Source organism: Doryrhamphus excisus, chromosome 3 (assembly GCF_030265055.1).
Source record: "Doryrhamphus excisus isolate RoL2022-K1 chromosome 3, RoL_Dexc_1.0, whole genome shotgun sequence".
Lineage (NCBI taxonomy): Eukaryota > Metazoa > Chordata > Actinopteri > Syngnathiformes > Syngnathidae > Doryrhamphus > Doryrhamphus excisus.
This window is the reverse complement of record NC_080468.1, coordinates 25,621,071-25,635,733: the sequence shown is the minus strand read 5'-3', so window position 1 is coordinate 25,635,733 and position 14,663 is coordinate 25,621,071. Positions and strand designations below refer to the sequence as shown.

The window sequence follows — 14,663 nt, the reverse complement described above, 5'->3', positions numbered from 1 at the left end:
AGGGTATTTCTTGTTGATTTTTTCTTGTGTGCGGAGGAAAGGAATACACTGCAGATGCATGTACATGAAAAATATTACACCTGACTTTCTTCCCTGGACTTTTTGAATACCAAAACAATTTAAGTTACTCTGTTGACAGATTTTCACAGCCTAAGTTCTATATTTTGTCGTACATTTGTCCATGGCTCAATCACAGCATTTGTCAATTTGACTCAATGGGGACCGAAAGCATTATTTTCCGGTATAAAATAATAAAATAACTTATTTAATATATCTGCTGGTGAATGAGGTATCAAATTAAAGTTTATCAGGCAGACTAAAACATTTGTTCCATGAAGTTTCCCCAATGAATTCTAGTGAAGCATAAGATCCAGGTGGGACTGTTTGGTTTGGGCATCACTGGCTCCTTTTTTTTAAATTGATACATTTTTCGACATTCTAGCACACGTCTAACCGAGAACTATGTCTTTGAATGCTATTTTTCACAGCGGAAATAACAAGATTAACGTGTTTTGGTGTCATGAGCACTTTAAGGAGGACTTGGGAGCTCACATGCGCCCCCTACAGCTGCAAAGTGGAACTGAAGGCAGAATAATGAGGAAAAATGCACCTAAAAGTCGCACAGAAGTTTGCATGAGGTGACCTCTACTTTTTAATAATTAACAATGATTACTGTAGTTTTATACTTATCTTTTTACCTAGCACCTTTATCGTTTTCACTGTGCACATTTTTGTCCGTGTGTGTTCTTTTTCTTTGCACTTTGTAGTAGTACAGTAAATGATATTGCCAAAGAGTGTGTACATCGCTTATTAGGGCCACTTCTTTATTTTAGTATATAATGATGTGGGTCACTGCGGCAATGACAAAGATGCCTCCTTGTTACACACACGCATAATAAGATCACATTTTAGGGTAAAAATAAACGTTTTTGATGAAGTGGTCAAGCTCGCTATCCGAGCAGCATGCAAACTCTATGACTATTAGTTGTGTGCCTTGTTAAAGCAACTTGTGATAATGTTCCAGCAAGCAGCCTGTTTGTCGGAGCGTGGTAGGGGCTTGCAGGCGGCGGCCCTTTTCTCCGCAACCCTTCCATTTTGCCCGGAGAGGATAATAATGGTCTTTAAAGGGAAAGTGGGGGCGGGGGGGGTAGTGTAAAATGTGCACAAGTCAAGAAGCCACCCACTTGCTAATTAGTAACTCCTTCATTTTTTCTTAACAGGCAGAACTAATTACACAAGCTGCCACCATTGCTGATTTCCCACAAGGCAGTGCTCGCCAGCAAAAATCGCTTCCTCTTTCTTCCACCCGCATACTCGCTCGTGCCTGCCGACCAATCAGGCGTCGGTTTCCATCTCAGATACACGAGAGGACAGAATACAGGTTGCTTCCAAACTAGTGATTTTCTGAAGAGGGATGAGCGTAATAAATCGATAGATAGATTGACTGAGTGCAATACTTGGCTGCAACCAGCAGAGGCACTGTTGATTCAGTACACAGAAAAAAAAGTTAATACTGGACCCTTTAGGCAGATTTCTTAAAAACTATTTACTTTCTGCAGAAGTATGAGTATAAAAATCGGTCCATTACCTGATTGCTAAGTATACAATAGAGGGAAAATGGAGTACACGTCACAAACTTATTGAACACAACTGTATAAATATAAATATAAATATAAACAAAACAACAGCTGTAAATCCATCCATGCATTTTCTATACCGCTTATCCTCAATTGGGTCGTATTGCTGAAATAAAGTGAAGTAAATTCCAGATTATAAACTGCAACTTTTAAACCCGGTGTCTTCCATTCAGGTGTGCTTAATAGTCTGGAATTTACTGTCAATTTACAGGAATCTTAAGAAAAGTACAGTGAAAATATTTGATTGAACAAATAGACTTAACTGAGTCATACAACACTGCGGGTGCATTTTGAATTATTGTCCTCCAAATTGTTATAAACAAACAATTGTTGTAAACAATATTGTTGTCAACACTATTTTGACTAAATTAACCACTAATGTCATGATAAAATATATAAATACAGACCGTATACAGTAGATAGTTTGTGACAGGTATTTTCTTACATGCAATCCCTACTCTCTGTCGAACATTTGCAGCATTTCTACAAATGCTGGCTTTTCAACTATATTAATGAGTATTTCTGTATGGGCAAACAGTTTTCCACTGTTCTGTTTATATTTACTTTATTAACCAAACGTCTCAGTGAGTGGTGACTATTGGGACAAAGGCTCTGCACCTTCATACGTATGTGTTTTTTTTCCCCATGAGAGGTGGTTGTGTTTTCGGTGTTTGTTGCCACCACTTCCGAATAAATACGGCATACTGGCTCGTCCATGTTAGTTGGCTCACTTTGCACATTTACATTTAAGGTTGAAATATTCCCACACGGGAGCTGTTGTGTTTTTGGCTTTGTTTGCAAGCATCTTTTTCCCTTGTAACTTCTACGACGTTACCTTGCATGCATTTTTTTTAACATTTAAACTTTTTAAATGTAACTGTCAATGTAATTGTAATTGTCTTTTTTTACCCTGTGGGCCGTGTTATCTAGAATGATTGACAATGATTGGACACACTCGCCAATGGAAATGATAACATTTACATGTAGCATTTTTTTGTGGTGGGGGGGGGCTTCAAGCCACAAGGCTGCAGGAGTCTTTGGTGTCATTTCAATCACCGGCAAGATAAAAGATCCCGTTGTCCTTCACATGCGTTTTCATGGTGCAGCAGTCTTTCAGAAATAGCTCATGATCGATATGGCTTTCGGTTTCTCGGGAGGCTTTCCCCCCACTATCTATCTCATATAAAAATAAATATATATTGTTTCAAGTTTTCAAGAATGCAGAGATTGTTGACATTTATGGAATTAAAAGGAGAAATCAGTCACATTCGCAATTAAAAGAGCCGTCTGTGGTGCTCAATGATGTATTTTGAATTTCTTAGAATAAAAAAAAAATCACATTATTCATCTAGACGGCACGGCACAATGGCCACACATATGAAGATAATTTGTTTTTCAATGGGACAACAATGTGCTAATCCACTGGACGTGACACAATAAGCACCTGGGATTCAAATGAGAGCGCCACTTGTTTGTTATTAGCAACCAATGCGGCTACAAACAACAATGAGAGGCCTAACACAAGGCAAAAAAAACACATTAATGGCTACAGTCCAGATATGCTGAACAGATAATTCAACTTCATTGTCAAACTTCTAGATTGTCATTTATTAAATCGCTTAAATCGCAACTTTGTGACACCGACTATTGAAGTCATCATTAATTTTATCACTTAAAACGACATACACCAACATGCCACCGCAGGTATTATATTTCATGTTACACCTGAACGCAGACAGGAAGCAGAAGCAGTCTGCCTCGTAATCGATCTTCGAGGCGCATCCTGACATGGAAAGATGTCGCCTGGCTATTTATAGCTTGCTAATGCGGCGGGAAGAGGTTGTATACCTTCCATCTCTGCAGAAGCAACAGCTGCCTCCATGCACCGCGACAACATGGTGGAATGCTGTTTTTTTTTTTTTTTTACCTTAATTTCTAGGAATATCTTTTTGTTCATATTTGAATATCAAAGCAGTCATGACAACCTCTCTACTCTGACTACTACATTGTGGATTGTTATTGAGCAGGATGGAAGCATTTTCCCAAAACCTTGGTGAGCAAATGACCTTTTCGCTGAAAAAACAAGCATAGCTACTGGTTTTGTAACACTGATACTAACACACTAACACACAAGAGGTGTCCAGGCTTTAGGTGATGTGGGGTCATCATAGCAACAACATCCAACGCATGTGCACAATCAAAATACTAAAAAAACACTACCTGTCCCACATTATCAAACCACTAGCACACTCATGTCCATCTGTTGCTTAGCGTTAGGTATCGTGTGACCTCAATTGCCCCATCCCCCGCCCCTTCCGCTGACCCGATTGTTCATTAGGTGGTCCCGATTGAGTCACCACTCGACGATAAGAGGCTTAACGGAATGTGCGACAGTTTACGACCAGTGATACCACAGCGCCGGTGATCATAATAATGTAGTATTGTTTTTTTGGTTTTGCTTATGACTATAAATCTTGGAATAATTATCACTTCTTGCTTCATTCCACGGTCAAAAAGCCCCTGAGAGTGAGATTAACCCCTTGACCAAGCGCTCATTAAATAAACAAAGGTATTAAAGGCAGCAGTCGGGATGAACAAATAGGTAAATACATCCTTCCAACATCTGTGCAAGTGGAATCACACGCTGTGCCCCCCCCCCGGATTACCACATGGTGCGCTACTACATTCACTTTTAGAATTCTAGTACTTTGCCGTAATTTTTACAATGATATAATAATATGGAATCTGAATATTTGTTATGCACTCCTAGTAAAAAAAATCTGTTTTATCCATTCATTCATCTACCTCTTATCCAAGGTCAGGTCTCAAGGGCAGCAGCCTAAACATGGAGGCCCAGACTTCCCTCTCCCTTGCCACTTTGTTCAGCTCCTCCCGGCAGATCCGGAGGCGTTCGCAGGCCAGTTGGGAGACATAGTCTCTCCAACGTGTCCTGTTTTTTCCCTCAGGCCTTAAGTGCCATGAACACCTCCCCAGGGAAGCACTATTCTGATACAAGAGCTAGTATGTTTGCTTCAATATTATTGCTATTTTATATGAGGTTATAATAAACTCCTCTCCACAGGGAAGTATAACATATGAATGTACTGTATACGTATGTCCCAAAGGGCAACTTGAGGTAAGTATTAGGTCAGAAAAACAGACAACCATTTCAAAACAGGTTGTAGATTAGCCATACTGTATGCCGTAACCTAATGCATCATATCTGATGCATTAGATTTCTCTCTCTCTGGATTTATTCATCTATTTGCTAATTTCCTGTTCATGGCTGGTTACTCTCCGCTGTGATGCGGTTGCACACAGACTTCTGGTTGCATCCAAATCGAGCACCGAAAGCCAAACGGAGTACACAGGAGAAGGCGCCAAGGTTCCGTGATCCTCCACATGTTGGGCATGGTCTACATGGTCATCACCTTAGCTATTGTGTATGACAACTTATTTGTCCCAGCAGCGCTCGCTACGGCTCACTCAATTACATTACACTGCAAACACAAACATGGAACAAGGATCGGAAATCTCTGCAGTTTGGATTACAAATTTCCGATCTGTGAATTAGAAACAACCCCATCACTACTTCCGACGAATGCTTTAATAATGAAATCAATACATGTGGCTTAAAGTCGCCAGTTTTATTGTTCAGGTGTAGCCCTTCCATTCAATGCATTCAATACCTTAATACATAATACAGTCACAGGAGGCCATTTTAATCAAGTGTTCAGTTCAAGGGCAATGACCTGTTGATCCTACAAAGCAATACTTGACACCTGTGAGTCATATCCAGGGCACCTTGAGACGCTCTCTGCATTTCCAATGCATCATGGGAATGTTATCTTCCTATCTATGTCAGAAATTGCGCTACTGCTGAACTGCCAATTAAAAAGTGGAAATAACGCACGCACGCACGCACGCGTCCCTAAAGTGTCAGGACTTGATGATTATGGTCCAATTATAAGTGACTTGATTAACCCTGAAGACGACTAAACCACAATAAAACGCTACAATGCCAGCATCCAAAGTTGTTTTTCAAGCCCCTTCCCAGCATCCTTTGCATTTCAAGGTCACCAAGCTTCTCTGGCACTCTGCCGCCCACACCACCTTCCTTCCTCCCTTGTCAATCACACAAAGTAAAAGTACCGCAAGCTCTCGGAAGAAATATAATAGATGAAGCTTTATGGCACAACTTTGTCCACATTTCATTGACCCAGGTGTCGTTTCTTAGAATGTCTTGTTCCTCATTTTCGTCTTCTCAAGTCAACCGGTTCGTTTTGGCTTCGGTTTTATGGATGCCCTTCCTGCCCATGTTATTAAAGCAGGCACAACGGACTCCACCTATAGATGTGAAGATTATGCTTGTTATTTAGCAGACGTGGAATCTGCATTATTGCATTATTAAACATGGCAGACTCAGTTCAGAAGGCGATGTTCATATTGCAGGTTGTTAAACTGGTGAGGCTTTACAACACAGTGGAATCTTAGCATTTAGCATCTTATAGCATTTTGGAATCTTAGCCTTAGAGTGCAGGTTGGTATTTAGAGGACGAGGCTTTACCGTGCAACATTCTCCACATTTAATTTCTTTCCCTGCTGTGTTGAGCGAGCTAATATTTAGCAGCAGAGTCGTTTGGTGTTAAGTGGCTTCACCTCATGAAGCCAGTTGTGGTTATCTCAACCTCAACCTTTGAAAATGGCTCAAGAGATTGTCAAAAGGGATTTGGTTCTTCGGCTGGGACACAATTTGTAGAGCTTAATCCAGAATTCCACATCTGACCCAGGTTTATTAATCCCAAATTGTTTTGAGGCATCCGAGATGGTGTGTTTTTGGAATGACAAAACTAAATGACATGTACGTGCACCTTCTCATAGTTGGAATCCACACTTGAAGATGTTAAAGAAACAAACTCACCTTGGGCTGCACCTCCACCTCCACCACTTGGTTCTTGTTCATGCAGCTCTTGACGAAGCCCTCCACCTTGCTGTTGAACTTCATGAAGATGACATAGGCGGCGTATCCCGAGAGCAGCGTGATACTTTCCCACATAGAGATGAAGTTATCCAGGAAGAAGACTATGAGCAGGATGAGGTCCAGGATGTAGAAGGAGACGTCACGGAACAGCGGCCACCACGTCAGGTTGAGGATCTCCTTGGAAAAGATGGCGCACATGCCGATGACAAAGAGGATGTTGAAGACAGCCGAGCCCACGATGGTGCCGATGCCCACGTTGCTGTGCGAGATGAAGACCCCGATGATGGAGGTGAAGAGCTCTGGGGCGGAGCCACCTGCTGCCATGAAGGTGGCGCCGGCCACGTCGTCCGAGATGGTCAGCTTCTCTGTGATGACGGTGAGCGCCGGGACAAAGAACTCGTCGCACACAATGGCTAAGGCGATGAACATGTAGATCATGCCGAACATGTGGAGGATCACGGCTCCTTGGCGCCTCTCCTCCAGGGTAAAAAGGTCCGGCGGGTACTCCCCTTGGCTTTCGTTGCTCGATTTGGATGCGACCGACCTGTTGCCTGACGTGTTGGCCTCCTGCTGCTGCTGACTGGAGAGCAGAGTCCTTCGGGGCACCGACTGGCGGACACTCTCCAGGGGGACCAGGGAATCACCCATGGAGGACCAAGTCAAGGCACAGATGGAGACGGCACTTATGGCCAGCAGGCTCACCACAAACCCGAAGATGCGCATGGGCCTCAGCTTCCTCCGCAGACAACGGTGACCCCAGCGCTTGCAGGAAGCTGCCGTTGCTACGGTGTGCTCGCACGGTGGACCCATGTCGGCTCCGGTTCTGTCTGGAGCGTTCCTCACTCTTGCTTGGCTTTGGTAGGATGAGCGGGGAGAGTGGGTGGGGCAGCTTTTACCGGAGATGGTGCGTCATGTTGGCTTCAAAATGACTGGTGGTGCTTTCCTGGATCTGGCTTGCCAAATGTTGACTTCATATTAGCCTCTGCTGGGGAAGAATGAAGACTTCATTTAGTTTAGCACAGGTATGGGTTTAGATATACGATGGCTTGTTGCTGTGCCTTTGAATCCCAATAACAGGGGTGGGCAAATTATGGCCTGGGGGCCACATCCGCGCCGCCAAGCGTTTGAATCTGGCCCGCCAGTTGCTTTTTTTAATCTTTAACATACAAATGTGGTGTTTTAAGTGCAGCCATTCAGACAATGACCTCATCCATGCTGCCAAACACAAGTCAACAAATATGTGACACACAACTTACAAAGAATAAAAACTTTAAATTTCAATTTTGTTACTTGATGTGGTCTGATCTGGCCCCTCAGTGGCCCACGAGTCCAAAGTTTGCCCACCCCTGCCCTATAGGATACGTTAATATTGACAGGGATATAAACTGACTCCTATTCTACGTCTAGTTCTGACATGTCTGCATTCAGAAATAAGAACCACTGTTGTTTCAATACACATAAAAGAAATTATGGTTTCGATGTTTGAGTATTTATAGCATTTATAGCATTTTAAGGATGTAATGGCTTGTCATCGTACCCTTTTTAGAGTCCCTAGTGGGTACATTAATGTAGATTATACCAAAAAGGGACATTACTCATATTGTAACTCTATTCCTGGCAGTGCATGCATGCAGCAAAGATTGCACATTTTGCATATTATACGGCCTTAGTGGACCCCGACATAGATGTACTCCCAACATAAATCACTTTTCTGATATGCACCAAAATGCAGTCATACTGTAAATAAATAATAAGGCTGACTTTGGCCATTTTCTACACTTGGTTAGTATTCACTGTTTCTTTAATTTTGTACAATTTAACTATTCAAGACAATTCATTTTGGAAACAATTGAGGTTTAATTTACCTTATTGTGCTGCTGGGACAAATAAAGTCTTAAATAGACAAAAGGGCTTGTGCTAATAATACAAAAATATATTTTGGCTTTGTTCTTTGAGTATTTATAGCACTCAGTGCATCATTTTAGGGGTACAATGGCTTAGCACTGTACGCTTTGAGTCTCATACGGGTATATAAATATAGATAATACCTGAAGGGACATAAATTGACTCCTTCTCACCTCTATTTCTGACAGTGCATGCATGTATGATGGCACATTTTGGCCATTTTTATGGTCATAGCTGCAGTCCAGTGTAATAAAGCAGTGTGCATGTCTGTTCAACACAAATAATCAACATAGAATAAGGTAAACTTGCAGGTAATTCTGAGTGGCATGCACCAAAATTCAGTTAAAAATAACAAGAGGCCGTCGGATACATCGAAACAGCGATGACGCTGCTGACTTTTACCGAAAAGCCCATCAACGGTGCCGGTAACTCTGCCCTTCACGGATGCATTCGCCCTCTCTGCACTATTCCCATAAAAAAAAAAAAATCAACACCGACCCAAAGTGGAGCCTGCACGCCGAGGTGCATGACGCGCGGCACGGCTGCGGACAAGCGAGGTATCGCCTTACCTTCCCGGACAGAGGCGACGGACATGCAGCAGCAGCAGCAAGGTTGCCAAATCGCAATCCGGTGCCCTCTTGCTCTCATAGAGCACAAAAATGTCACTGGTCTCGCCTCCAACGACGGACAGAGGAGGAGCTTTTGGGTAGAGGAGGAGGAGGAGGAGGAGGAGGGGATAGAAAAAAAATGATGCGCTCACCTCCTCGCTTCTCTTCCAGACAGCAGCCTCACCCCGCATCAGATGACTGCAAACATTTGAAAAAAAATGTCAGGAATTGGTCTGATTTATTATGAATATAGTCAGGTAAAGCAGCACATTCTCCTCCCCTGCCAGGTTCAAGCTGCTGCACGCATGATGGGGGGCTTTTGGTGATGTTACATGTCACCGTGGTTACACAGCAATGACAGCTCTCCCACTGATGTCTCCACTGTTTCTTCTTCTATTTTATTCCCCCTCCCTCTAATTCCTGCATCCTGCACAAACAGGTGGCTGCGCCTCAGGCCTGGAGGCTGATTGATATGCGAAGCTTAAGGTCTTTTCAAGGTTACATGGGAGGGGATGGCAGCTAAGTGTGCAGCATCCTCCGATTTCTGACTCCATCAGGCATCCACTTGTGTGCTGTAGGATTAAAGTTACTATGCAATAGTAGTCCTTTTCTGACCCTAAAAAAAGGTACAATCTACATACTGTCCCACATTTTAAGGACAAAAATGTTACAAACTGGCGTGGTTAGTTTTTGAATCCTAAGATGCTGAAATATTGTAGCCCACAAAATAGTGAACAAAAGATGTAATACAAAAAGAGTCATCTGAAGAGTAAAAAGGCATACAAAAATAGACACACAAGTTCAAACCACATAAACACAGGGTTAGGCCACACAAAAAAGAGAACAAAAAGCACAGCCAGTAAAAAATATAACAGGGAAAACAACTACACAGGTGAGTAAAAACCAAGTAGGGAATTAATATTAGCTGAAGGCCAAAACAAGACGTTGCTGGACAAAGTCAAGCAAGAATAACACTAACAGAGGCACAGAGCAGAAAGCTAACAAACACAAGTGTATAAAAGTCAGGGAGGCACAAAGTTGAGGCGAGGAACAATCTGGCACTGAACGAGTGCCTTCAACCAGGTGAGTAATTGGCTGCAGGTGTGCACAACGGCTCCGCCTCTGCAGGACAGCGTGCACTGCAACACATGGCATATAACACAAAATACCCCCCCCCCCCCCCCTTATAAGACACCCCCTGGCGGCATACCTGGTTTATAGAGAAGGAGAGAATAAAATTCAAGATAAATTGGTCAAAGACACAGGAGTGGGGCACACAGGTGGACTCCCCAGGGCCGTATCCCTCCCAGTCGACCCGATACTGCACCCCCCAAACGCTCCTTCTAAACTAAAGTCTAATATGATCTTCATCGTGTAATCTGGCAGGCCATCGATCATGTGTGGCGGAGGCGGAGCTTCAGCTAGCGGACACAGTAGGCTTGTGGAGATAGGTTTCTAGGGGAGACATGATGGAAGACTGGGTGAACCTTGAGTCATGGTGGCAGTTTGAGCTTGACAGAGGAGGGGCAGATGATGGAGTCGATGACAAACGGTCCCACAAATGTAAGTGCCAGCTCCTTACAGATACCTGGTAAGTGTAAGTCTCGGGGTGACCTGGCTGGGCTGGTTAGCTGGTGCGGGAATCATGTGACGATCTTCCAACTGAAGGGCTTTTCGTGTTCCCTCCACACTGAAGGTGAGCCCACTGAAGTTAGAGGTGGACAGATGACAGCAGGGATTTATAACCCAATACAGTTATGAAAGGAGATATACCTTGTAGCTGAGCAAAGAAGTGGTGGTGATAGCAAACGCGGTGAAGGGCGGCCTCAAGTTCATGATTGGCCTGCTCTGTCTGGCCGTTGGACTGAGGGTGGTACCCTGACGCCTTGCAGAACGACGTCCCCACCCAGGAGGCTTACTGAGGTCCCCTGTCCGAGACCAAGTTTACAAGGATGGCATGAAGACAAAAGACATGTCTCATCAATAGTTGGGCTGTTTCCATGGATGACAGCAGGACGGTGAAGTCGGCCAACTTTGAGAATCAGTCATTGACGTGGAGGATGACTGTTTTGCCATGAGAAGGTAGGAGACGAGACGACAAAGCAATGTGTGACCTCTGGGCGGGAGGCAATGGGCAATGGGAGGACTTGTTCTTGGCACAGACAGAACAGACCACCACAAACACCTTGCTGTCTGATGCCATAGAAGGCCACCAAAACCTCTGAGCCACTACAAAGTGGGTGCACCAACTTAGATGAGCGTCTCCACTGAAGGACCTCCAGTCTCCGCCAGCATTAGTAGCTGCTGAACATCCCTGCAGTAACTCCACTCTAACTGCCGCTTCGGCCTTCAGCCCCCTGGCAACAGGTACAATGGTCTCCGGGTTCCTGTCCACTTCAGGAGGCCCAAAGACCCAAAGGCATCAGGCTTGACATTACGTGAACAAGGTCCTGTAGACCAGAAAGCTAACAAACACAAGGGTAAAAAAGGAGGCACAGGATGCAGGTAAGGAACAATCTGCACAGAACAAGTTCCATCAACTAGCATATGAAGGCCAGGTGTGCAATGGTGGCTCCACCTCCACCTCCGCAGGACAACGTGCACTGCAATAAAGGGTGAAAAGGCGGCAACAGAGCAATCACACAGAAGATGACAAATCAGATAATGATGGAGCTGTGAGAGCATTCAAAGTAGAGCAATTAATCAATGAACCCATGATTGGATTCTCAGAATAAACAAAAAGCAAAAAAATGGTCATAAATCATGTGTTTGCATGTTACACCACTATTTTTGTCCTTACCCCTGCTGGAAAGATCCAATTGTGCACCATTTGGTGACAATGAAGTCACATTGAGGCCTTTGTGGCCTGCTATTTAAAGCTATGCCAATGGCCATGCATGCTCTATAGGCCTAACATTGCTCCTTGGCAGAGCCTCTCCCCCTCTGGAAACCCTTGGCATTAGGGCCAAACACTGTGACTTGGATTTGCAGTGCGTGTGTGTGTGTGTGTATGAGACACTAATGGCCTGCTGCTGTATAATAAATCATGATTCACTGACCTCATTGATTGACCCTCTCCCTGCTCCTCCCGACTGGCCTCCTGTTATCTAACAGAGAGCGCGCGGGGTGATTGCATTAAAGAGCGTTACCTGGCACCTCATCAATGTTTTGTCGCCTTTGCCATTATTAGCATGAATTTAAAAAGGTCCCATATTTAAAAGGGACAACTGGCTCAAGATGGTTCACATGTTACCGTAAGCACACTATTAAAAAGTCAATTTTGCATAATAAGGCACATTGGAACTGCATTCCTTCAATAAAAAGTTTGCAGATGTAATCGTCCAAAGCCCAGAGGAGCCTCAGAGGACTGTTGTGATTCACTTCAGTGCTCAAGCCGCGGGGCCTCCCTCATCAACTATCCTCTTGATTCAACTGACTGGTGAGCGGACACATAAGTCAATGAGAGGCCCGAGGAATCTTTATGTCACTGACACTATTTTTCTTAATTAAATGTACTAAACGTGACGTCTGTGGTTTCTCAGAAAAGTCCATCTAATCAGCACGCTTTGTCCTCGTGCCAGCAACCCATCAATAGTTTTCTCATTTAACCAGATCCCTCCAGGCTGTCAGCTGTTTTTTTTTTTTTTTTTTTACCCCGACAATGGCCCGTCACCACTCCCGATGTGGCCAGCATAAAAGTGATGACTTGTCATGGGTTATGGAGGAAGGGGGGGATTTGGACGGGGTGATGCTTGTTTTGATTTAACAAAAAGAGAAATTTCCATGGCGGCGCTGCCTCGCCAAGCCCCTCCATGCCCGGCCCATCACTCGCCTAAATCCGAGCCTTTGTGTTTCACATAGTTGTATGGATTTGTCAGCAGTGGGGCAGGGGGCAGCGGGGGGTAGATAGAGCGATGATAAGCAAGCAAGTTTTTCCGGTGAACAGGGAAGGACAATTGACCTCAGCTGGACATCGAGCTAGCGTGATTGCAAAAGTCTATCAATAACTATTTTCAGTCACAAGTGAAGCTTCCCCCATGGATTAAATACTGGAAACCTCTCATCAGCCAACCAAATAGGGCGGGGGGTGTCCAAAGAGCGACCCACGGGCCATCTTTGGCACACTGCTCATTTTTTAATGGCCCTCAGCATATTCTGAAATGAAAATTCCTTAAATATTAAATCATTCAATACCAAAGACGTAGTTAAATATTTTTATCAACCAGAACGCCGGACCCCAACAATGTATTCATACATCTTAAACCTATTTTTAAAGTAGGAGGCAAAAAGAGGTGATGGTCCAACCCTCCACTAATGCATTTGGCTGCAGAGCAATTTTAAGCCAAAAAAACAGCCACTAGGTGGCAGAAGTGCATTTGTCAAGAGCCTAGCAGAGGTCATGTGGACGGAAACAACACATGACAGGAACTGGGAGTGCGTGGAGTAGTGTAGCATGCAGAAGGACGTGCATTCGAGGAAAATTCTAACGCATAATAGCAGGTTTTACAATAAGGCAAATGGTGCTAACATGAGAGCCATTGTTGGCTGCAGTATTAACAACAAAGGACATGCTAACTTTGGAATAGCTGCTGTGTTGAGAAAATGAGACCCTATAGAGGACTTGATCAAGGTCAAGTCTGGAACCAATTAACCGCGATAAACGAGGGATTACTATATTCACAATGACAAATGTGTGCTGCCTTGGAGTATTTAAATGGCTGTAGGAAAAGTGAAAGCTGAAGGACGGATAAAACAGTTGCGTCGGAGAGATTAACAAATTGATAATCCACCAGCAGGTTTGATGGCTAAGTGCTGGAGCTGATTAGACAGCAGTTGAAAGTGAGATCCTGCTTTTAGAAAACATATTTAAAAGATACCCTATTATGCAAATGTGACATTTTATGACGTTCCAACAATAATATGTGTCCCTTGAGCATGTTTATAAGTACATTTATCATCTTGTTGACTTGTTTGCTCAACTTTTGATGGAAAAGGCAATCAAACACTCGCTTTTTTATTATGTCATGAAGAAAAAAAATCTCCTACCTCATGGACATGATATTGTCTCTGACCCACCCATCCGTTTCCAGTAACGGGGCAATCTAAATATTTACTATTTTAAATGTTACAAAAGTTTTTTGTAATTTTTGGTTATTTTTCTGATGATCCGTGTTTCAGATCATCAAACTAATTTACATATCAGTCATTGACAACACAACTGAAATGTTTCATTTCTGTATTTTGTGTTCAGTTGTGTTGTCATTGACTAATATATACATTTCTTTGATGATATGAAACATTTAAATGCGACAAACCTCACACCACCATAAACTAACCCACCTGTCACACACAAACGCACACACACACACACACACTGTAGTCTACTCTTAGGTTGTTTTAATGTGGTTTATGAATTGTGTTATTTTAAGTTGTTGTGTTGTTTAAAGTAACACACATAACATAAACAGTATAGGGAAGTTTATCTGTTCTGTTGACCATGTGAAGCAATCAATAAATACTGTGTTATCAATC

The 14,663-nt window shown here is 43.4% G+C and overlaps 1 protein-coding gene across 11 annotated transcripts in view; it reads right to left on the bottom strand.

Moving 5' to 3' along the window:
* The window catches only part of LOC131125498 (sodium/potassium/calcium exchanger 2-like), a 31,477-nt gene extending 21,989 nt beyond the window's left edge, over window positions 1-9,488 (bottom strand). For 5 of the 11 annotated variants that reach the window (XM_058067107.1, XM_058067112.1, XM_058067109.1 and 2 more), the window contains exons 1-2: window positions 9,093-9,252; window positions 6,559-7,603 (exon numbers count right to left, since the gene is read on the bottom strand). In XM_058067107.1, the coding sequence (XP_057923090.1) occupies window positions 6,559-7,428 (870 nt within the window). In that variant the 5' untranslated portion in view covers window positions 7,429-7,603; window positions 9,093-9,252. Of the gene's footprint in view, window positions 1-6,558; window positions 7,604-9,092; window positions 9,253-9,283 lie in introns of those variants that run through there. The other 6 variants (XR_009129038.1, XM_058067104.1, XM_058067110.1 and 3 more) reach the window with 3 other exon arrangements.
* Window positions 9,489-14,663: the final 5,175 nt, after the last annotated feature.